Source organism: Buteo buteo, chromosome 5, assembly GCF_964188355.1.
Source record: "Buteo buteo chromosome 5, bButBut1.hap1.1, whole genome shotgun sequence".
Classification (NCBI taxonomy): Eukaryota; Metazoa; Chordata; class Aves; order Accipitriformes; family Accipitridae; genus Buteo; species Buteo buteo.
In genome coordinates this window covers 39,016,538-39,039,238 of record NC_134175.1, presented here as the reverse complement: position 1 = coordinate 39,039,238, position 22,701 = coordinate 39,016,538, and the positions used below count along the sequence as shown (strand labels likewise).

The 22,701-nt window shown below is 39.6% G+C and overlaps 1 protein-coding gene across 1 annotated transcript in view; it reads left to right on the top strand.

Moving 5' to 3' along the window:
* The first annotated feature begins 1,866 nt into the window (after positions 1-1,866).
* The window catches only part of CNTNAP5 (contactin associated protein family member 5), a 216,236-nt gene continuing 195,401 nt past the window's right edge, over positions 1,867-22,701 (top strand). Inside the window, exon 1 of the mRNA XM_075028728.1 lies at positions 1,867-1,977. Within this exon, the coding sequence (XP_074884829.1) occupies positions 1,921-1,977 (57 nt within the window). The 5' untranslated portion in view covers positions 1,867-1,920. The remainder of the gene's footprint in view (positions 1,978-22,701) is intronic.

The window sequence follows — 22,701 nt, the reverse complement described above, 5'->3', positions numbered from 1 at the left end:
AAGAGAGCTATGAAGTAGTCAGAGAAAAATTGAATAATGAAATTCCTAATATTCTCATTGGGTCTTTCATGACATGCTCATAGGAGAGAGTATTCTATTTAAGGCAGGTAAAATAATCACAGTGATGATGAAGACTTCTATTGTGAATGAAAAAGGTAAAATAAAGCATGGAACTAACAAGCAGTATGCATTGGTTTGGTTACAAACTATTTTCCCTGGAGAGCTCTCGTAGAGGAAGGAACTGAGTCATCCAGGGGAGCAGTGCCGATATTCAATTCTAGCTATGGAATAAACATGCTTCTGTTTCAGGAATTAGGACTAATTCCTATCTTAGTGAACTGTAAATAATGAAAATTCTAGCACCTATTCTTAGACAAAAGAATTCCAGTTGTGAGCTGGAAAATACAATGCAGTCCAGGAAAATCAAGAAATTTTTTTAAAGGGCAAAGTTATTGAAATTGAGTTCTTTGATATAAACCACATTTATTGATCTTTCAACTCAGTTCAATAAACTCTTCATGGAGTACCTTTGAGACAGATCAGTTAATAAGATCAAAATATTAAGGTAAATCCAGCTATTTATAACCAAAGTTTAGTGATGCTTTTTATTTGGAAATGCACATTCGGAATCATTCTTGTAGTTTACATGAGGAATTGTTAATGTTTTACTCTGTGTATTTCCCCCTTTCCTTCCCAATGTGACTGTGTTCACTGTAATCACACAGAAGTGCTTTTGTAAACTTCACTAATAATGGCAAAACAAAGAAGATGGTGGGTTGCAGAAGCAGTGACAGCCTGAAAATTTGCTGCTTTGGATGCTTTGTTAATGGCTTCTGCGTTCTTCATAGCTTCGTTGTTCACTTATTTGTAAGGCTGGAGTGAATACTAAGTGTATTCAGAGAATAAATGTGTGCAAGTAGAAACAAGTTAAAAGAAAATAAACATAGCCTATAATTTAAGGGTGAAAAAGAAAGCAAGAGAATGTAAAATAATATATTCCAGTCTGGAAGGATTTGCCTTTTAACTGTAAGCTCACATTTATTGTAGCGAGTGAAGTGGTGAAATTCAAACAGTGGTTGCAGTTCCGTGTTTCATTGGCTTGGTGTTACCATGGGCCTGTTCAACCTCTTAAAAAATTCAAGTGATAGTACATATCTTTACTTCTAAAGAACAAACACAAGCTACAAGCTATCAGCTTCCATGTGACTGTGACTTCGGAAATCTTCATTCCTGAATGGAGAAGTGCATCATGGAAGTGGATAATTTGCAACTTGTCTCTAGCTTTACAACTTATTATCTGAATTGCATTTACAACCTGTAATTAAACCGTTCTTTCAAATACTTAATAGGCCTCAAATCAAGATAACTAACATTTTTGCATGTCTTTCAAAACATAGCAAAAAAGAAAATGTCAAAGCAAATTAGAAGTTAGAAATCAGCATTCCCAGATTTGCACAAGCATGCGAAGAGGGGGTAAATATGGTATTTTTTTGTGACTGAGGGTGTGCCAACCTCACCAACATTTGTCCAGCTGACAAAGAATAAATTTCCTTAAATTTTTTTAGAAACTCAGAATTCCTTATGAACTTTAGGTTAATTAAGAAAACCTTAAGGAAGCACACCTCATGTAGCATATTTCCTAATATAAAAATATGAACAAACAGCTGTATGCTCAGGAAGTAGACTCCTGTGTGACGACCTGAAGTAGTAACACGGTCTTTCTCAAGTGTAATTTCTTGTGCTGTCGTTGTCATCTAATTTATCTTTATCCAATTTCTTTCAGGAGCTGGTGGCTGGTCCCCGTTGGACTCAAATGAGCAGCAGTGGCTCCAGGTTGATCTGGGAGACAGAGTGGAGATTGTCGCGGTTGCTACCCAGGGCAGGTACGGGAGCTCAGACTGGGTAACCAGCTATACGCTGATGTTCAGCGACACTGGCCGCAACTGGAAACAGTACAGACAAGACGACACCGTCTGGGTAGGTCTGAATTGCGGACGCCTTTGGCCCCTGTTCTTTCTGGTTTGGGCTCGTTTTGGCATTCGGAGAAACGGCTTCAGTTTCAGATCAGAGCACTGCTGTAGTGGTGAGAGAGCAGACCTGAGTGACTCTACAGGGTGTTTTGATCTAAATGGGTTATGTCACCGACTGTCTGTGTAATACAAGTTTAGACCCTCAGGACTACATTGTTTTTCAATCTATGAAGATGCTCAGGGCACTCAAAATGACCTGCATGCTTCTGTGCCTGGTTGGCTTTGATTCAGGCACACCAGGGTAAATGGGGCTAATCACCTACATACTTTCTCCAGGAAATATGGAAATAAACTGTGTGTCTTCTGCATGCTTGCTGGCCAGAACAACAGAGCTCATGCTGGGGGAGGTGGGTGGTAAATTGCTCCTCAGCTGGAGAAGGCTGGAGCTGCAGCAAGAGTTGTGGGATGATTTAGCAGATACAATAAAAGTGCTCAAGGCTCTTCCTAAAATTTTAATGCAGACTTGACACTTGCTGTGTTGCAAGTTCAATGTGTGGCCATGCCAGGTGCTGTCGGTAGGACTGCCTGTGATAGTAGTGCCACCTCAGGTGTGGATGGCGAAGTTTAGAAGTATTCCTTTCGTATGGAAAATGTGAATTGTTAATGAATGGTAGCATTCTCTCTGTGCTATATTCTGAGGATCCATAGCCCTGGTAGCAAGACAGTGCGTGGTGGTAAATGAAATATATTCTCCATGAAAATAAAAAGGAACAGTTTAAGGGTGACCAAGTAGACTTCTGGTTTTGTCTTAAATTTTTCTTTGGTTAACACCTTGGTTAAATGCTGTGTCGCAAAAGCAGATTTTGCTTCCTGAACATAATGACTGTGAATGAGGAGAGTTGTGGTACAGCAGGAAGAGGGGAGAAGGGCTGCTTAGTTTTTTTCCTGAGCATGTTGCAGGCAGTAGCAATGCATGTACAGGGAGGTTAACTTCTACAGTTTTAAAATCCATTGCATTGCCGCTGTCTTTGTTTTATCATGGTTTGATTTAGGGAAAGCTAATGAAATCCTTCTTCCTTTAGAAAGGCAACTTTGGTCCGAAGATGGTCATAAAGTTGTCAAGTGTGGCTCTGCTTCATCTGCCACTTACAAAATTATATTAGGCGTCTTTGCTCCAGATACTTACACGATTTTTTTTCTCTTCTTTTTATGTTTAAAAACAGTGGAATTTTATTTTGGACTGAATATAGTGAGCATTTAATCTGGCTCTCAACTTCCACCCTTGGGAGTCAGAAATCCAGAACCGAGATATTTTTACAGACTTGGTGTCATTAAGCTTCCCTCCCTGAAAATATTAGGTGCCTTGTTAAAATTTTATATTAAGACTAATTAATTTTTTTATTACATGTCTAACTTTTCAGTCTTTTCCTTTCTGGAAACCCTTGACCTTTTATTTTCTTTTTGTAAATTTTTCTTATTAAAGAGGAACTTGAAAAGACAACACGTAGGATTTACCATAGCAAATCTTTATGCCCTAAGGATCCAATTTTGTGAGTTTCTGATCTGGCACCTAATATTGCGCACAAGAGTAAGAACAAGCCTCGCAGGCATTTAACAGTGAATTAGGATTTATGAAGAACCTGAACTCTCTTGTTTTACTAAGTGATCAGGCATGAAGTTGATTCAGAGCAGATCCTGACACAAGTCCTAAAGCTTCAGTAGATCTGGAAGCTTGCTTTCTGGAGGGGTAATTTTTGTATGCTTTTCTAATGGAAACTGCCGTAGGCTACAGAGGATAGTTTTGTATATAATTGAGGAAAGATTAAATATAATTTGGATGTGGAAAAAGTAATGCTGGGGAAGGATTTGGATATTTTTTCCCCCACATTAATTTCTAAAAGTCACACTGACCATGCAAGCCAGTAACATAATTCCAGTTCAGAAGAACGATTTGCTCCACATCCCCATGCAGAGGGCTTGAAGGGATTTTTAGGATGTGTCATCAAACTTTGCTGTTGGAAGTATCTGATAGTGAAAATCCAAAGTGGGCTCATTTGATGTTTCATTAGACTCTACAGTCCGCCGAAACTGGCAAGTCTCATTAACACCTAGAAGCTTATACACCTGCCCATGGAATTAATGAAGGTCAAGAATTCCTTCTGCACAATTTTTATTCTAACTAAAGAGAAAGTTGATTCTTTTTTGCTGGCACTTTTGGATTTGTTTCACTGAAATAAATTAGATCTTGGGAGCCATTCAGAGCACAAAGACAAAAGCCAAAGAGGTTTTCAGAAGCGTGTATAGAATTATAACTTCAAATTTTGTAGTGTTTCTGTTTTATTGGCAGTAATCCTTTCCTTAAGCTTTTTCTAACTAAGAAGAAAAATAGAAGTGTGCTGTCCAGGTGTATGTTGAAGGCTTTTCTATAAAAGCCTGCGGATGAAATGAGGACAAGCACAACATGGTGCTTTTTGTTGGTGCATTTTGTACAAACTTCCTCCACATGGACCACATGCACCGGATTTCATCCGGGTATTTGGATGCCTGGTTGTTATCCAGATTGCTATGGATCACCTCCAACATGGCTAATTCCCTCAGATACCGGATACCTCCCTCAATATTGGTCCACTCGTTTGGGGAATTTGCAAGTTCTTCCTCAAAGGGATACCCGTCCTTCACACTTGACAGGAGTCGCTGCCAAAGACTGAGGACTCCTGCCTTTTTTCCAATCCCTTTGTCAATGGCCTTATCCTTAGCAAGGGTTCCGAGCTGCCAGCTTTCCTTACCCTCTAATTCCTGACTACTGGCACCAATATCCCAGCATCGGAGTAACCACTTGAGAATTAGCTCACCTGGCTGACAGCTAAAATCTTTGTGCCTATCTCACAGCTCACTTAGGGATGGGGATTGGATGGTTTCTGTCTCATTTATGATTTGTCTCTTCCTTCTCCTGTTCATGTGACGGTTCTGCTGCAGAATAGGCTGCCTCTTCTGATTCTTTCTCCTGCTCCTTCTTAGAAGCTTCTTCATACCTTACTAAATGAGCTGATTTCTGCTTCCATTGTTTCTTATTAGTTATAGGGGCGACTGATTTAGTGCCTGCGTTAGCCATATAGTGTCTGTTGGTATGTTGTTCCCTCTCTTCTCCCTGTGGGTGCTGCATAGTATCGAGTAGTGTTTGGCAGATGCTGGCCAGGGCCCAGCACAGTGCAGTAAGTAGTGCCTCTTTGGAATAGCCACAGCATTTCTTTTTTTAACCCCCTTGCCCCCCAAACATTCTATCGTTTCATCAGGGTCCTGTAGTTGTTTGGGAGTGAAGTTCCAGGCCATTGGAGGTGAGAAGTTCTCTAGATACCTGCCCATGTTCTCCCACATGCCATGCCACCCATGACCATACTTTCGTGGAGCCTGGGTCATATTCCTAAATTACTTGTTAACCTTAGAAAAAACTGAACCAATATTCCTAAGAAATATTGATAGTAACTACCCAAGGATGTTCAAGATACTGAGAAGTTATTGTAACAAGGGAGAAAACATCAGAGAACAATTGTAGCAAAGGTGCCATTCTGTATTTCCTACACAAAAAACCCTCAGAGGAAGAAGTATAATTGTTAACTCTTTCCATGAGATGGTACCTGAAGTACAGTAGTGGCTTCAGTACAGAGCTCAAATACCAGCTTAAGCTCAAGGTCAGTGTATTTGTAACAAATCTCCCAGGCAAAACATCACTAATCACTACAGAGCACAGAAAACTGCAAAAGCCAACAACCATCTTTAACATGTACAGCAAAACAAAGAGCATGGCACAGATCAGATAAACTAATATTGAGAACACATGAACCAATATCATGACCTGCGATTCCTAACAGATGTAAATACCTTCTAATATGCTCTGGTCAGTCTGTCATTTTCTCGAACCCTTTGAGCCCTACGTTGGGTGCAAAAAAGGACTGTTGTGGTTTGAACACCAGCTGGCAACTAAGCACCATACAGCTCGCTCCCCCCCAGCAGGATGGGGGGTGAAGAGGATTGGAAGGGTAAAAGTGGGAAAACTAGTGGGTTGAGATAAGAACAGTTTAACAATTGAGAGAATAATAATAACAACAACAATAATAATAATACTAAATCATAATGAAAAGGAAAATAACAGAGAGAAATAAAAATCAAGAAAGACAAGTGATGCAAATGAAAACAATTGCTCATTACCAACTGACTGGTGCCCAGCCAGTCCCTGAGCAATGGCTCCCCAGGCCAGCCAGCCTTCCTCTAGTTTATTATTGCTGAGCATGATGTCCTATGGTCTGGAATATCCCTTTGGTCGGTTGGGGTCAGCTGTCCCAGCTGTGTCCCCTTCCAACTCCTTGTCCCCCCCAGCCGCTCGCTGGTGGGCTGGGGTGAGAAGCAGGAAAGGCCTTGGCTCTGTGTAAGCGCTGCTTGGCAGTAACAAAAACACCTCTGTACTATCAACACTGTTTTCAGCACTAATCCAAACCACAGCCCCATCCTAGCTACTGTGAAGAAAATTTACTTTATCCCAGTGAAAACCAGCACATTCTCCCATTCTTTTTTTGGGGTGGTCGGGGTGGTCTGTCAAAGCAGGATTCAAGGTAGGAGTCTCCTATGTCAGGGCAAGGTGGCAAGTTACCATGTTGCCTCTCATCCACAGGGAGTGGAGGGGTTAAAATCTATGCTACTATGTGGAAAATGCGCCATGTCAGAAATCTCAGATAGGTGGGAAATGCATCCTCCCTGCAGGCTTTGACTTTGAAGCTTTTTTTCTCTGTCCTTAGGACAGGATTTTAGCACTCTCTATGTCCTTCAGGACTTTGAGCTTTTTAAGAATTCTTTTTAAAATTTTTCTGTATAGCTAAAAGGGATAGAAATTTACCTACTTTGTTGCTGTTTGTTTCAGAAAGTTATGCTTTTCCTAACTTAAGAGGTGGTCAACACTGACTCATAGCTCAGATGGGGCTGTAAAATCTAAATCATTATTGCCTGGAGATCATTAGATGAAGTCTGCTGTATCAATATAAAATATTGATATGCACTGGACCTGTCAGGTTCACTGATACAGCTTCTACTTTCGTAAAACTAGCTGAAAGTTTGTGCATTGCTGTATGGATACTACTGAATGTCTCACACAAATTCCTCATTGGTGACAACTTATCATTCATTTGCAGCTGTTGAAAGAGGAGGATATGTATCAGTATAAGGGACCTAGATCGCCTGGTGAATATAGTTGGTTGTTTTCTGAAGGCAGTATAACTGTGTGGAGAACCATGTGACAGAATAACGATCTACTGAATTGCTGAAAAGAATGGTGTAAGAAGTACCTGGGTTTCAAGGCAAGCATTTGATTTCAAGTAGAAATTTGAGGTTTCATTTTGTTTTAATTTGTTTTCATTCCAGCAAACGAAAACAGGGTCTTGAAATTTCTTCTCCACTAAGTCTGTTAAACTAAAACTGGCAGAAATCCTTAATCTCTACTCAACCCAAGTCAGATTTGAACTGCAATTTCTCCCAGTCCATCTGCATGACCCGGAGACAAAGTTATGGCGTATTCCCAGCTGGCTGTCCTCTCTTAGTGCTCTCTTAGACGAGGGTGTACTGGCACAGCCTTTCCCCGCTGCGTGTCATGGGCCATCGGCCACATTTGGTGGAGACAGCAGGAGGGCATAAGCTCCTTTCATAATCCCTGAGTAAATCTGTCCGGATGAAACTTTTCCTGATCGTGCCTTCACAAATGTCTGGTGCTCCATATTGCAAGTGGTGCTCCTGAGGAGTTGTTTCCAGCTATCTGGTCTGGGTTTTGTCCACCCATATGGCATATGTGTCCTTCAGTGCATCCGAGACCTGGGTACATAAATTCTTTATTGGGCTGCCGATAAGACAGACGTTTGCACACCAGTATATATGACATATCACTAGTAAAAATCCCTCTCTTTTTATAGAGATTACAAGGCTTATTATCCTCCTCTCACGGCATGCATACAGCTCCCATCAACTTCACCGTTAATAAGCGCTGCATAGACAGATCGCGAGGAGAATCAGAAAACCTTCTACATTTTCACTCAGCCTGTGTTTATGATGTTAGTAAATTCTGCAGCTGGAATTGAAGACAAGACAGATTAGCCATTTAAAACCAATTTTCCAACCCCATTTGTATTTAAATAATCTTGTTACAAAAGGACTCTGTGGTTCAGAGCAAACTAGACTTATAATTATATTTTCAATATGGATAAATCAGCTGTGTGTGGACACACTAGCTATTGATTGGGGACATAAAACATAAATCTTATTGTTTGTAACAAGTAAATGATTTTTCAGTGTTTTTAAGTGTTGAATAATTCAGAATTTACTTTACCTGCATACACACCACAGCTTGAGTCAGTCCAAATCATGTATATTACTTGGACAAAAGTATGGGCCTTGCAGTACCTAAAGGGACCCTACAAGAAAGCTGGAGAGGGACTTTTTACAAGGGCACGTAGTGATAGGACAAGGGGTAATGGCTTTAAACTGAAAGAGGGTAGATTTAGATTAGATGTAAGGAGGAAGTTCTTCACTGTGAGGGTAGTTGAGGCACTGGAAGACGTTCCCCAGAGGGGTTGTGGATGCCCCATCCCTGGAAGTGTTCAAGGCCAGGTTGGATGGGGCTTTGAGCAACCTGGGCTAGTGGAAGGTGTCCCTGCCCATGGCAGGGGGGTTGGAACTAGGTGATCTCTAAGGTCCCTTCCAACCCAAACCATTCTATGATACAATGCTATTTCATTTTAGATAGCAATTTTTGTGTTATCTATATTGAAAAATACTTTACAAAGCTGAAAAATGCTATTATGCAGGAAGACACAAAGGAAAGGGGATGGAGCAGGCATAGATATATGCAACAAAAGGAGAAAAGAGATGTTCTTTAAACAAAATTTTGAAAGGAGAAGGGGAAGTTGTGGAATTGGAGATAAAGGGGGACTGCTGTGACAGTGGCAGAGAAGGCTATTATATTAGAACAATGAATCTGTGCAGAAAGGCAGTGGAAGGGAAAAATGGCATAGATAGCAAGGAGATACTTCATACTCTGTGCAAACACATGCACATACTTGCACATATTAAGCAGAAGTTTGGAGTTGACTGTTGATAAAGTTTCTTACAGATTTGCTGTCAACTGCACTTGGAAGGGAGAAGATGGCTTCAGGCAGAAGGGGACTGTGAGCCCTAAACTCAAAGCTGGATTACAAGATAGGAAGCACATCTCTGGTGTCAGACCATGATACCTGAGTCATGCAAGGTGTGGAGCAGAGCTTCCCCCAGGGAGAAGTGCTCCAGTATCGGTCCTGCGTCTTGCAGGTGAGAGGGTGCTGTGCGAGGGCTGGAGAGTTGACAGGAGGCTGAGGATGCATTAGGAATATGTAGTTCTCAGGGGAGCAGGAAAAGCGTTTAACAGAGGTGATAAAGATCCCTCGCATCCCCTTTTCTCAGGAAAATTCTTACTTGCATGTGTAAGCTTTTGCTGAACCAGAGGCTTTTCTAATGAAATCTAGAGGAGGGTCACTTAATTGGCTTATAAATCTACAGGAGGGCTGTAAACTTTCCCATTTCACCCTAGCTGGATAATGATTGTGGAACTGTTTTGGTGAGTTAATTATCGTGAACATAGTTAGAATATTAATCTTCTTGTCAGATTTATAGTTTTGCTAATTTATTCTAAAGCGTCTTTTAGCTCCTAGTCCTAATGTCCTCCAAGCAAGGCCAGAGCAAAATTCTACCTGTAGCGATGAGAAGTCCTACATTGTTTGCTTGGATTAGAGAATGGGTTTCTGCTTGTCTTGCTATAATGCTTCCTGCTGTACTAGTATTTAGATATATTTAATCTCCTCTATGCACTGTAATTATTACCAGGCAAATAGGTGTTAAACAGTAAGTATCCGTGGATTATTTTCTTTTTCAGCACCTTTGCTCTAAGAAGCAAAGAAAAAAAGCCAATTGCTACTTTCAAGTAGGAATGAAGGAACCAATTCAATCTTGCTGCAGGGAAGCAAGGTTTTTCAGAGGTTTTCATCACTTTTCCTGTAAGAACTATGTTATTACAGGTTTTGAAGAGGCAACCGTTACCTATGTGTCGTACCTAGGACTGTTCTGATTTAAGACTGCTTGATTCTGAGATGCTGTTTGGATGTTACTAATTTGCTTCTAATTCTGGTTTAGCTTACTAAGCTGGCTGCAAACCTGTCCTCTTGAGCCACGTTCTCAGGAAATCTGTCTGTCTTGATATTGCCAGAGCAGTTGTCCCATTGGGGGGATAATTCAAAGTGTCAGTATATCTGGTTTTGTTAAATGCACTCTGTACGGATTTATGCCTGAATAAAATGGATATACTTAGATTGCAAATTACCCTTTAGTGTTGAGATACTTGAGTTAGCCTTAAGCTAACTGTATTTTGTATGAATTTTCTGTGACCTTACAATGTGCTTTTATAGTTGGTTAACTGCAAAGTGATATTAAGGTGGAGTTTAGAGAATTTAGTGCTGATATTAACATGATATCCATCAGTAATGTCTTCAGTAATTCTCTGTGCTTGGTATTTGGCAGCAGTTCACCCTGACCCAGGAAACTGCAAGAAATGTGGTTATTTGCAGTCTGTGCCTTTGTCACCGACCTCCCAGTCTTATTCCTTTGCAAGTTGCCTGAAACCTTTTCTGTAACCATTTAGCACAGGAAGGCTGTGAAATGTTCCTTGATTTCTCGTTCCTACATCCCAGATCTTCTGTATGATCTTGTCTGTCCACTGCTTCATGCTAGGGACTATAGAGTATGACTCCGTAGCGTTGGCCCTAATGGATTGGAGTGGAAAGAGTGGTTGGCATGTTTCTGGTTGGTGAAGTCTGGCCCTAAAATGTATATGTCTTCCAACCATCCCCAGCAGGTTTGTCTGCCACAGCCAGAAAGCTATTGTTTCCCCTTCCAAGCATCTACTAAGACAGTAAATGTTAGTGGCAGCATGCTAAGGTGACTAATGTGGAAAACAGTGGGCACTTCCTCTCAGATGGGGAGTTTTAGCTAGCAGCTCCTTTATATCAGTAGACCAAGTTTCATTATTCTTGTTTGCAAATCATGTTCTATGGTATGTGAAGATATAAATGGGTGCCTTTACAAATTATAAATAAATATGGAACAAATAGTGCTTCAATCCATATGCTTCTAGAGCTCAAGTCTTAGTGAGATTCTTTGCAGTTGTTTGGTACATTTTAGAACAACTGAGAATGGCTCTAGCTGTCTTAACAGCCAATTCTTTTGGCGAACTGGCTAACAAGAGTAGTCTTACTGTACTATAATGTACTAAAATAAGACAGGTTTTTCTGCTGCTGAAAAGTGTGTCACTTCTACTAATTCACTCTTAGATTAGATTAATCCAAATAAACAACTAGATTTTCAGCTCTGCTGGTTTGACTTGGAGTGTCCGGGTCTTCAGTAACTGTTATAAGATAGTACCTATTTTGCTCTGAGCTCTTTCCAAACTTTGGATTATTCCTGTAGTGAGAAGCTCATGAACAGCAGAGTAGAAAGCTGTTGCTTGTGGCTAGTGGAAACAGCATGTAAGAAGAGGAGGAAAGCTACAAAGATATCATTGCAAGCTACTCTAGGACTGGGATTTTATTAAAATATTAAACATTGATAGAGTATTGGCTAAGCAAAGGAGCTTGATGTTGTATAGACACCAGGTTTGGTGATAAAATATGCTAGTAAACTGGTGGGTACCTTGGAAGAAGAGGAGAAAGGAGAGAATTCTCATGATACCTGAAATGGAGATGAGAAGACAGAGGAGGGGAGAGAGACGTAGAAAGCTATAGTTAATGACCAAAGCTTCAATATCCAAGATAGAAAAAAAGACCTTTTTCATTACATCTTCAGTCAGCATCAGCAGGAACCAAGGATCTCTTACTTCTGCTCATCCTCTTCTTGTCTCCCTTAGCACATCTGTATCCTACTTTGGGTTAATATACTCGGTGTTTCCTACTACTAGACACCTATCAGCTGCAAACAGCCCCCTACAAACTATTTCTGAGATACTTTTTTGAAAAAAGGGTTGTGTTCACAGAAACTTTTCTTCAACATTAAAATTGGATCTTTGCACAGTGGCAATGCAGGGGTGGGGAGATGGAAAATCAGGTATCATGCAAGGGCTTGGATGATTTACAGGGAGGACCCCGATATATTAAAACTTCAATTTTCTTAGGCTATTTGTCAAAGGTCCCATGTTCTGTCAGTCTTTTTGGTTATGTGGGTATTCTGCTGCATTTCTCCTTTATGGTCTGATTGGGACCCTATTGCTGTTGCTGGGGCCCTTCCTCTTAGGGGATCCCAGAACCGTAAGGATAAAGAAAGGTACCAGCTAAAAGTCTACCCCACAATTCTTCCTTGGATGAACACAGGGACCAATTACTTTTTCACTTTTTCTACTTAACTGATGCATAAAGTAGAAACTGATGTTTCTACTTAACTAAGCTGACTTTGTCATATATTAAAAAAATTATCAAAATAATACAGCCACACAATTACAATTGTCTGGTAAGTAATATTTTCTTGCCTTTGTGCTAACCCAGAAATTCTGTAGTGTCATCAGCTCTACAGTGTTGGAAACATGCTCTTTGTAGACTACTCTCCCTCCAACCACCCCCCCAGTAATTTCAGCATAATATGGATTTATTTTTCAGAGGCTGAAAAAAAAGGCTTTTTTTACCTTGCAGAAAGAACTTTAAAATTATTTGTTTTCATTCTCATTGAGAAGCAAGTTTTATCAGATTTCATTTTTTTTTAACTGTCAGTGCCTTTACTGGAATATTCCAAGTCTGGAAATAATGTTTCTCTAATGCCTAATATAGACAAAATATAAATATTTAATATATTTTAGATTATATATATGTTGCTGAATTAAAAAAGAAAGAATAACTAGTGAGATTACATTAAAAAAAATGAATACAAGTATTATACTTAGTATGGAGAACCTCTTTTAATATATTGCCTTTCCAAATGTGTAGTGTATATTTTATATTCTTTCAGTGGCTTCCGAGTTTTAGTGCATGAGAATTTTAAAACCACTTACATAATCATTAATCTTGAAGGTCGTTATACCAATTGTACTTTTGATTCTCAAAGCTGTTTCTCAAGGGAATGGGGAAGGATAGAAATCCCTAGAAGATCCCTTGAGGTACAGAAAAAGTAAGAACAAAAATTGATATCTGCAGAATAAATAAGCCTGTCCATATTCCTTTGAAATTTAACTTAACTGTGAAACTTTTTAATATGCGTCTAACACTTTTGGGGAGCTGCATACACCTGTTCTGCAGGATTCAGCTTATGTTTGTGGAGTTAGTAATCAAAGATAAAGTGTGAGCAAACCAAGATAGAGAGTGAATCCTGAAGTAGTATTACCTGAAGAACTTTCATCCTTCAAGGAATAAGTATTCATGAGCTGGGGTTAGAAATCCAGTCCTGGAAACATGATAAAAGGTTCCATATATATACCTTTACAGCTTAGAGGAGAGATTAGATTTGGCTCAGATAAAAACTAGTCAAGCTGTTGTACTGAGAGGACATTTAATGCGAGTTACTTATTTTTATTTTAAATATGCAGACTCCCACATCAGTGATAAGAATGGACAAATCTTCTCTGGAGAAGATTCTTGCTTTCCGGAGATGAGGTTTAGTAGACTTTGGAGAATTTATATGGAAAGACTGACTGCCTAGGAGTATTTCATGTTTAGGTTCAGCTCTCAAAAATAATGATTTCATTTACAATAGCTTCCATTTAGAAATTAGACCTATCAGTTTAAAATACATGTCATGGTTGCCTCCGGAGGGTCTATGTCTTGATAGAAAGTCAAGAAAGCATCCAAACTTGTGCCACTTAATTTAAGAAAGTTGTTTTAAGAGAACTTTGCAACTTCCACTGGGGATCTGTTTTGAAGACTAAAGCAATTCTGGCAACATCTAGCAATTCTATATAATCTCCTTCAGGAAATCCCCACAAATCCAAGAGGTGCAGGTCCTTTTGGCACTGCGATGATAGCCAATTTTGGCTGATACTTTCAAATCTTTTCTTTGGGCGCTGCTGAAGGAGAATTGAGATTCTTGAGATGGCGGGGCAGGAGTTTTATAGTAGTATCAAAAGAAAACTGCAGTCTGAGTTCTGGATCCAGGTTTTCTAGTTATATTTTATACTTTGTTGTCACTGGGAGACTTCCTAAACAACTACAGTGTGTCCTACATCCTCTGTGTCAGACCCAAACCTGGTAGTCTCTGGGCACAGACGCTCACACTGCACTACAGAGCTGGTCCACAGTTCCTCAGCTCTCCTTGGCAAGTCCTTCAGCCCAAGGGTGTTTGTGTGCCAGTCATATTATGTGTGTGCCCGGCGAACAAAATTTTTCCATTAGCAATATCCATTAATGGTAATACTTGCAAGTTCCACATGCTCAGCTGATGCTTCTTGGTGCTTTCTTGTTTGGACTTCAGTTAAAAAAAATTAAAAAGGAGAAGGAAAGAAAAAATACTGAAAGAATGCCTCCTCAAAATTCTTCTGTGGCCTATTACTCAGTAAATAAATAAAGATAGAAGTTAGTCAGGAGAGCAGATACCAAGATTCATCATCTTTGAAGGATATCTTTCAGATACTACCTTCTTGCATCAGCTAGTGCTTCAGGGCAAAGATTTTCTCTCTAAGGAAGAGGGCACACTTCAGTATTTTTCCCATAAAGCAGTCTCTGGAAAAAAACCTTATTCTTTATAAATTTAGGAAAAAAAATCCGTCTCATGACTTCTAAGTTGTTTTAAAATGGAATCATTGTTCGAGCATCTGTCACTGTGTTCATTACATATCTTTACAATAGGCGCTTTTCCTTAGTTTTAGTTTGTGTCCCAGACGCATATATACAGGCTTCTATGTGCATCCAATAGGTGGTCCTTTATAAGCACTCTAATCTCTCTAAACTTTCTAATTTCAGCTTGTTTCTTGTTACAAGATCACAAGCACACAAACAAAACCATAAATGTTTTATACTGCAGAAGATTTGGAGTTACTGCACTGATGTATGAGCCCTTTCTTGGTTTTCTCTGGAAGCAAAATCAAAACTCTTGGTTTTGGTGTTGAGAACAGTTTTGTAATGTCTAAGCAGAGTTAGATCCTTTCCCAAGTTTCTTAGTCCTTTATGTCAGTGTAGACAGCTGAATTGTGAAGCTGACTTCTATAAAGAACACATTGTGTTAACAAATTACACCCAATAAACCAGAACAAAATTTGGTCAGCCAAAGCAAAAACTATCCCTGTAGAATGATTTTGAAAACTTTAAGTAGTTGTGAGTTGTATAGCAGTCACGTAGTTCCTGACTGACACGTTTACAGGTAGCAACTTCTTGTTGGCAGTAAATCTCAAGATTAGGTACTCTACAGTAAGCAGAAAGCATTCAGATGTGCCCTCCCATCCTGCTATCTGCAGCAGCTGTGGGACTGACAAAAATATGCACAAAGAAAGGGAAAGACAGTCACCCTTTGAGAAACTGATTCTTTGAAATCTGATGGCAATGGTGGTTGTGTCTCATAGCTTCTGGGTGTGCTGCTGAATTTCCTTGTAGGAGGAGGGAATTCTGTGTACTGCCGGAATGAAAAAGGCATCTTCACAACTTCTCCCTTCATGCTATTTCCTCCCCCTGCCTTTTTTTTTTCTCTTTCCCCCCCCCCCCCCTCATTTTACTTCCTCCCTTAACAACTCATCTATCCCATTGGACTGGGTTACATTAGACATTAGACTGCTTTTGTTTTTGTTGTTTCTCCAACTTGAGTATATATTATAGTGAAAAGGACAGCAAAGATTAAAACCTAGACAGGCTTTATTTTCCTATAGAGTTCAAAGGGATGTTTAATTTCTCTGTGGAAATTGTCACATGGAAAAGGGTCTGAAGACAGCTATTGAGGTTTTGGAAGTTCTCAATATCTCCTTTTTAGCAGAACCACTTTCTGTTACCTCCACTTAAAGCAAGTAGTAACTTATTCTGAACAATGCTTTCTAAAATCTATGAGGTTATTCAGGTACAAGTAACTACTCATCTGAATGAGGACTTTAGCCCGTGATCTGGCAAACATATGGGCACTTAACTCATGCATTTACATTTGCAGAATGAGCCATGAAGCATAACAATTTAGAAATGAGGAAATCTAAAATGTTGATTCCAAATAACTCTGTAATAAAATTTCCAGTGGTGCCAGGATTTCATCCCACACCTGTAATTAGGTACTGAACATAACATATTGTAGAGTAGAGGCTATACCATTATATACTTGCTGAACTTGAAAGTTACTTAGTTTTCTCATTTGCTGTAAAGTTTGTTTTCCCTTTTTTTTTTTTTTTTTCCTGGAAAACTGTTTCGCTGCCTGTTTGTTCATCTTGAGGGGCTTTCTTCTTGCCTACATTTTGTGGCTGGCCAGAGTCATTAGAAGCAAATGCATATCTGCAGTCTGAGTTTTAAACAAGCTGCAGTAGCACGTTGCATGAAATAAGGCCTTGACTTCTCCCTATCCTTCACCTAACTCTGTTTCTTCTTTTCCAACTACTAAGCTGGAGGTCAGCTTTTAGTGCTTAGCCTTCGTATTTGAAGGCTTATAATGGTACCTGTGTTTATAATCCATGGACGTTATTTGGTTATAGCCTTGTAAAATATGTGCGCTATTTCAGCCTGAGAAATATGTGCATGTGGTAACGCATACATCATTATAAAGGTTAACAGAAATGGTGATCTGCAAGGAATAATCTTACAAAATTAAAGATTCACACATATTTAAGGCAGGTTTGAAGAGTTATTGGCAAACATGCAGGGCAGTTGTGTGTGTAAAAATAAATTCAGAGGACAGTGGAGAAGCAAATCTGAGACCTAGAGGGAGGGCAGAGTTTCAGGTGGCATTCATCCAGCCATATCTGCAAGAATGCAACGATGATGATTTATAATTACTGTGATGAAAATAATGATGATTCTGCTGCCACGTTTTTACCATAGCCTCAGGAGTATAAGTAATTATGTGATGATCCGTTGATTCTACATATTCACAAATTTAGCTATTTATCATAATTGGTTTAGTCCCTTGGACTTAGTCCAGGCTCTTATTTCATACAGTTGGTTGTAATAGGGAAGTGGAAGGAAGCAAATTTCCTCTAACTGCATACACCAAATCAAAGTTGGTTCTACATTAACAGACTCTTCATTGTCAATTGCAATGGTTGTTTATTCTTCCAGGTTTAAAAAAAGCAAACAACAAAAAACAACAACAAAACAAATCCTCACACAGAGGACACCTACATTTCCTCTTTAGCGATACTTTTAGTGGCTATCTAAAAATAAGCCTATTCACACCTCAGAGCACCTCTTTTCTGCATTTTATCTGCATAAAAGCTGGATGTTCAGTGGTGAAACTACACTGAATTTGGGGGCTCTAGGTTTCGTGTTTGGTTCCATGCCCACCAAAGCCTTTCCCTGGTGGTCCCCATCCCAATATTGTCATTCAAGGAAAACTCTTGACAATTTCATGGCCTCCAAAGCCCTTGTTACTTATAAATGATTTTATCCTAGACCATGTTTTTGAAAGCTTGGTACCTGCCAGAAAATATTTTGTCCCAGCCCCTCTACCCTCCCCAAAAACTGAGAACGCCATTAGCTTTGAGGTGTGAAAAGAAAAAGGCATGCTAAATGGTAACTGGTGGATGTTCAGGTTTCTAGCCAAATTCTTGAGTATTACCACAGAATTGCACATCAAGTTGTACACTGATTTTGCTGCTGTTTTCTGTAACGTTACAAAGTAACTAGAACCCTCTTGCTGCCTTCTAGGGACCCTTATGCACTCAGGCACAAAACTTAATGCAGCATCAAATGGTCCCAGAGGCTTTCTTTGTCTAGGCAGCAGCAGGCACACTGATAAACAAAACATCACAACGCCACAGATGAAGTAGCAGTGCAGTCAGTCCTAGATGTCTAGCAGCCCTAGACAGTAAGCTGTGACTTCTTTTATCACTTTGTTTTAAATCTCCTGATTAGACATGTTTCTTTATCATATGTTAATCGCTACCTTCCTGGCCCAATTACACCTGCTAGCTTCCAAGGACATAGTTGTGTGTGCCATAAATGGGGCTTGCTGTAACTCAGATTTGGCAAATAGGCTGAAGTTTTCCCATGATCTTTATAGCTGGCTAAAGAATGAAATCCCAGCATTTGTATTGCTCAAATCACACAGATTTTTCATCTCTGTGCAGCCATATACTTCCCTTGGGCCATTCTTCTAGGTCTTGGAATGCCTTGGACCTCCTTCAGAAATGAAAGCACACCTGATCAACACCAAATGTCTCATCTCCTGAGGTTTTCCCATGATAAGGTGTGTGGCTTTGGCCCAGAGCTGCATTTGGGTTCCCTGTTGTTTTCTGATCTTCTGGCCCAGTGAGCCAGAATGAAATGGCTCTTTTAGTAGTGGCAAACAACAGGAGAAATGATGGCTTTACAGTTAGGCTTCCTTCAGATGAGATGCAGAGCTGAACCCAGATCCTTCACTTCCAAATGAGTACAGGTGCGTTTCATTCCCAAGGTAACTGTTTCTCATTATGCCACGTTCTTTTCTTCTGGCTACTTCTGTTTGTAATGACACCAAGGGCACTGCTAGCATAGGAGAACACTGAGTGTTTGGTAGGTCCACCTTCAGTAGGTCCAATGTTAGGCAGAAGAAAAATATCTGACTGCATAGACTTGCAGGTCTGGGCATCCAGAGAAACAGAGCTGTAGGAAATTGGGGAACCTTCATGTCAAATGGTCAAAGAGTTTAGAAATCTCTTGGGTCAACCAGATGCTTTGCTGAGAGATTTAGAATTACAGTTTTGAACTTCAAAGGCTTAAATCTGCTCAAGTCCTTTTGTGAGTCTTTAGATGAATCTAGTTTTATGACTACATAAATTTTGGGGTAGTGGTAGAAGGGACTCTGTTCCATTGCAAAAGAATTGTAATAAAATGGCAGTAGACTTAGGCAGATCAATATCACTCTTCTGTGCAATTTTTAAAAACCAAAGTTGCAGCAGAAAAGCCAGTTATTGCAGTACTACTTAATTCATTTAGTAATAGAGTGCATTGATTGAGGTTGTCATAAATAACAAACCGCTTTGTCTGTACCTCCTCACCACCCTATCATATTATGCATACAGACTAAGACTAAAAAAATAGCTACAGCCCTTCTGAGCCTCAGGCTAACAAGCCTTATTGATTGTACTTGTCATGAGTAATCTAAAGCTAAAAGATAGCAACCCATAGGATTTGTATATAACCATTGTAGGCCAGGTTTGAACCCACCGTATTTTCTATGTGGGTAATGCCTGTAGAAGCTATGCTGACGTCTAGGCAGCTGACATGTTTTACCGGAAACCAAGTGCAAACAGAAGACTCATGTTCTGAGCAGTGATTGGCAAAATCAATCTTAATTAGGCTGCAGATATTCAAGACCACTTCTAAACCTGAGCCTTTTCTTGATCCCCTTTAATTATGTATTCAGATCGAAATGACATCCTGAGCTATTATCCTGCTTGTTAAACCCACTCAGTCACTTGTTGTCTCAGCAAATGCATCTACGTTTTACTAAGCGGCATAAATGGTTTCCTCCGTCAGCCTCCTCGCTGTGGGAGCTGCAGCTGTGTCCTTCAGCGTCTTGGTTTCCAGAGCTCACTGCAAAACTTTCAGAGTTAATTTGTACAGGTTGCTTTTGCACTCATACCATCCTGAACTGTCATTTGGCCTTTTCCTCTGCTGGGTTCCTGAGGAACCTCCTTTCTAGGTGGTAGATCAGAGCATTTTAAAAGTATATATAAGGGAACAAAAAAACATTTCTTTTGTTTGCTTGTTTGTTTTTATCTCAAATAAGAGCTGCCACTCATGCGACTACTCATTCCCTTGCACTTCCCAGGAAGAGGCAGAGAAGAGCATGTTAGGGGTGGGTGCTTAGTTGCTTGAGTTTACTAATTAGCAGGGCTGACGTTCAGGAGCAAGAGAGGAGCAAAGGCTGCTTAATCAGTGTATGTTTCAGGACTAATTCAGTGTTGTACATGACCTTTTCTTTAAAAATCTGCTGCAGACACTGACTTCTTGGGCCTTGGTGGCATGTTGAGGTGTGAGATGGCCAATGACACTAAGCAAAACACCTAGGCTAGCATAAAATCCCTTCAACTTGCATACGGTTGAGATAGGTGGAATGGGAAGGTAAGAAATCTGTTAAAACTGTACTTTTAATATATTGGGGGGTTTGTGTTTGTTTGTTTGGGGGGGGGGGGTGTTTTAAGAGGGATAAGCAGAATATTGTGAGGCAAGGCACCATACTCCTGGGGCTGCTCATTCATTAAAAAGCTAAACTATATATGAAAATGAAAGCTAGAAAAATTGCAAGTGTTAAAATAGGTCGTATTGGGGGGTACAGTGGAGGTTGTGCTGATGAAGGTGTTTGCTTCACGTAGAGATCAGCACAGTTTAGTGTTTATTTAGACCAGTGAGTCATCTTCCCTGCTTATAGAGACTGTTTGACAGAGCTCCTTTGCTAGAACCCCTTCCTCTTTCTTTCACCTTTCTTTCTTTTTTCTTTTTTTTTTTTTTTTTACAACCTTCAGTGTAGCTTTGCTGCTTCTGTTATTTAGTCTTTCTTGCAAAGTTTTGCTGGATGTAATTTCCATACATACTATTTGTTGTAGTGTTTTTATTAACTTTTATAGTGCAGGTTTTGTTGCTGCTTAGCTACTAAACATTAATGTAGTGCAGACAAAAAAATATACTTTGCTACTTTGATAAGTAGCAAAGGGAATACTTTGGTGCAAGTCCTGTAAGAAACAGCATGAACTTAAGTTTTCAGGAATAAAAAAAACAAGAAAGAAATTCTCAATTTCATCAAGCTTAGTTCTCTGAAAGTCACTGTATCCTAATTTTGCTAGAGGGCATATTTATGTACCTAGAGAGAGGAGTTTTTACATCTTCCTTTGACTTTAGGATACAACTGAAAATTCTGGTCCACTACTTCTCTCAAAAAGAAAGCTGTAAGTAAAGCTTTTATTTGTGTCTGTTATACTGGACCTTGGGATTCATTCTGTGATCCCAAGGGTCACTTCTAGTGTTCACTGGTCCTTGTGTGCTGCAATTTTCTAGTAATGTTTGTGGCTTTTGAGGACCTGCTACACAGCAAGTAAATCTTTAGAGAACTCTTTGGAAGTACATACAGAATAATGCTATTCATGTGCTAATATGACATAGTTTAGTCTGAATTTGCTTTCTTTGAGCTTTGGTAATAGCTTGGTTTCTGGTTGCTCCAATATCAGTCCTGACCCCTGGTAATTTCATCACTATCAGGATCCAGTGGCCATGTTGTCCAATTTTTAAGCTGCTCTCAGCATTGAAAACATTTGTACAGGAGTGAGACATACCTTGAAGTTCCTTCAGGAAGGTCCTGACAAGTGTCCTGGCCAAAGAGGTAGGACTTGGAGGAAGACGGGAGTTGTACTCTGGACAATGCAGTATTGGCTGATGGGAATACAGCACCCCAAAGGATCCCATTGTGTGCATGGATGCTTTTGAGATCCTTAAAAGTCTATTGTATATTGGTATTAACTTTTACCCTATTTCATGTTTTGATCAAAGAAAAAAACTTTATTTATTTATTTTTAAAACAGATAATATGGTGGTTTAGTAAGTTTTATGCTTTTGGGCTGCAAACATTACAGATGAGTTGGTTTTTTTTTGAATTTAAAATTAAAGGGAGAAGAAAAAGGGTTGCTGAGCTGACAAAATGTTAGGGCTACCTAATTGGGAGGATCCTAAGTTACGTGCTGCCTCTTAAATTCATTACTGTATTGATGAATATACCTTATTATCAATTTTCAACATGTAGCCCTGCAGTGCTATTAGTAAATTATGAATCCAGAATTCCAAATAATTCCTTATTATTCACTTTAGAAAATAAACATTGCAAGCTTTACCAGTAGTACAAATATATCTCTGTGTCTTCTTATCTTTTATTTGTGATCCTTTATATTTTTTGTTTAAGTTTTGACATGTCCTGGAGTTTCCTAAAGACAGAGAGGCTTTTTAATTTTTTTGTTTTAATTTTTATTTTTTGCTTTCTGGGCAAAATCATGACCTTCAACTTTCCTGCATCACCGCTGGCTAATCACCAACTTTCAAATTAATATTCTTCTGTGTAAGGGATTACTGCAGCATGACTTCACAAAATTTGCTTGAATTTTAGCCCAGATTCAGGCAGGTCTAGTTTTATAATGCATTCTTGCCAGGTGTCCAAGAGGCATGTTTCCTCTTTCTGAGGCTATCAGATACTCTCAGAAGTAACATGCACATTAGCTGTAAAGTTTTTCTTAGTTTTCATGATCTGAGCAGCCTGGAAGCATTAGGAAACATGTAATGATGCTCGGGATCAGGGCTGGATCTGACCTTTTAGTACCCATGACAAAACAGAGGGTAAAAAAAAATCCCTTCAGAAAGGAGTTAACATTAATTCCACCCCACCTCCCCAAACCTGCCAAAGGTTACTATTCATCTGGGCTATTAAAATGCTAGTGTTTGCAGACTTGGAGAAAATTACTGGCTCTTGGCAGAACAGATCTTTCACTCACCATGAGAAATTTGTTTCTAAGGTCTTTTCTACCCACCTTCTCCAGATTACATTCATGAAA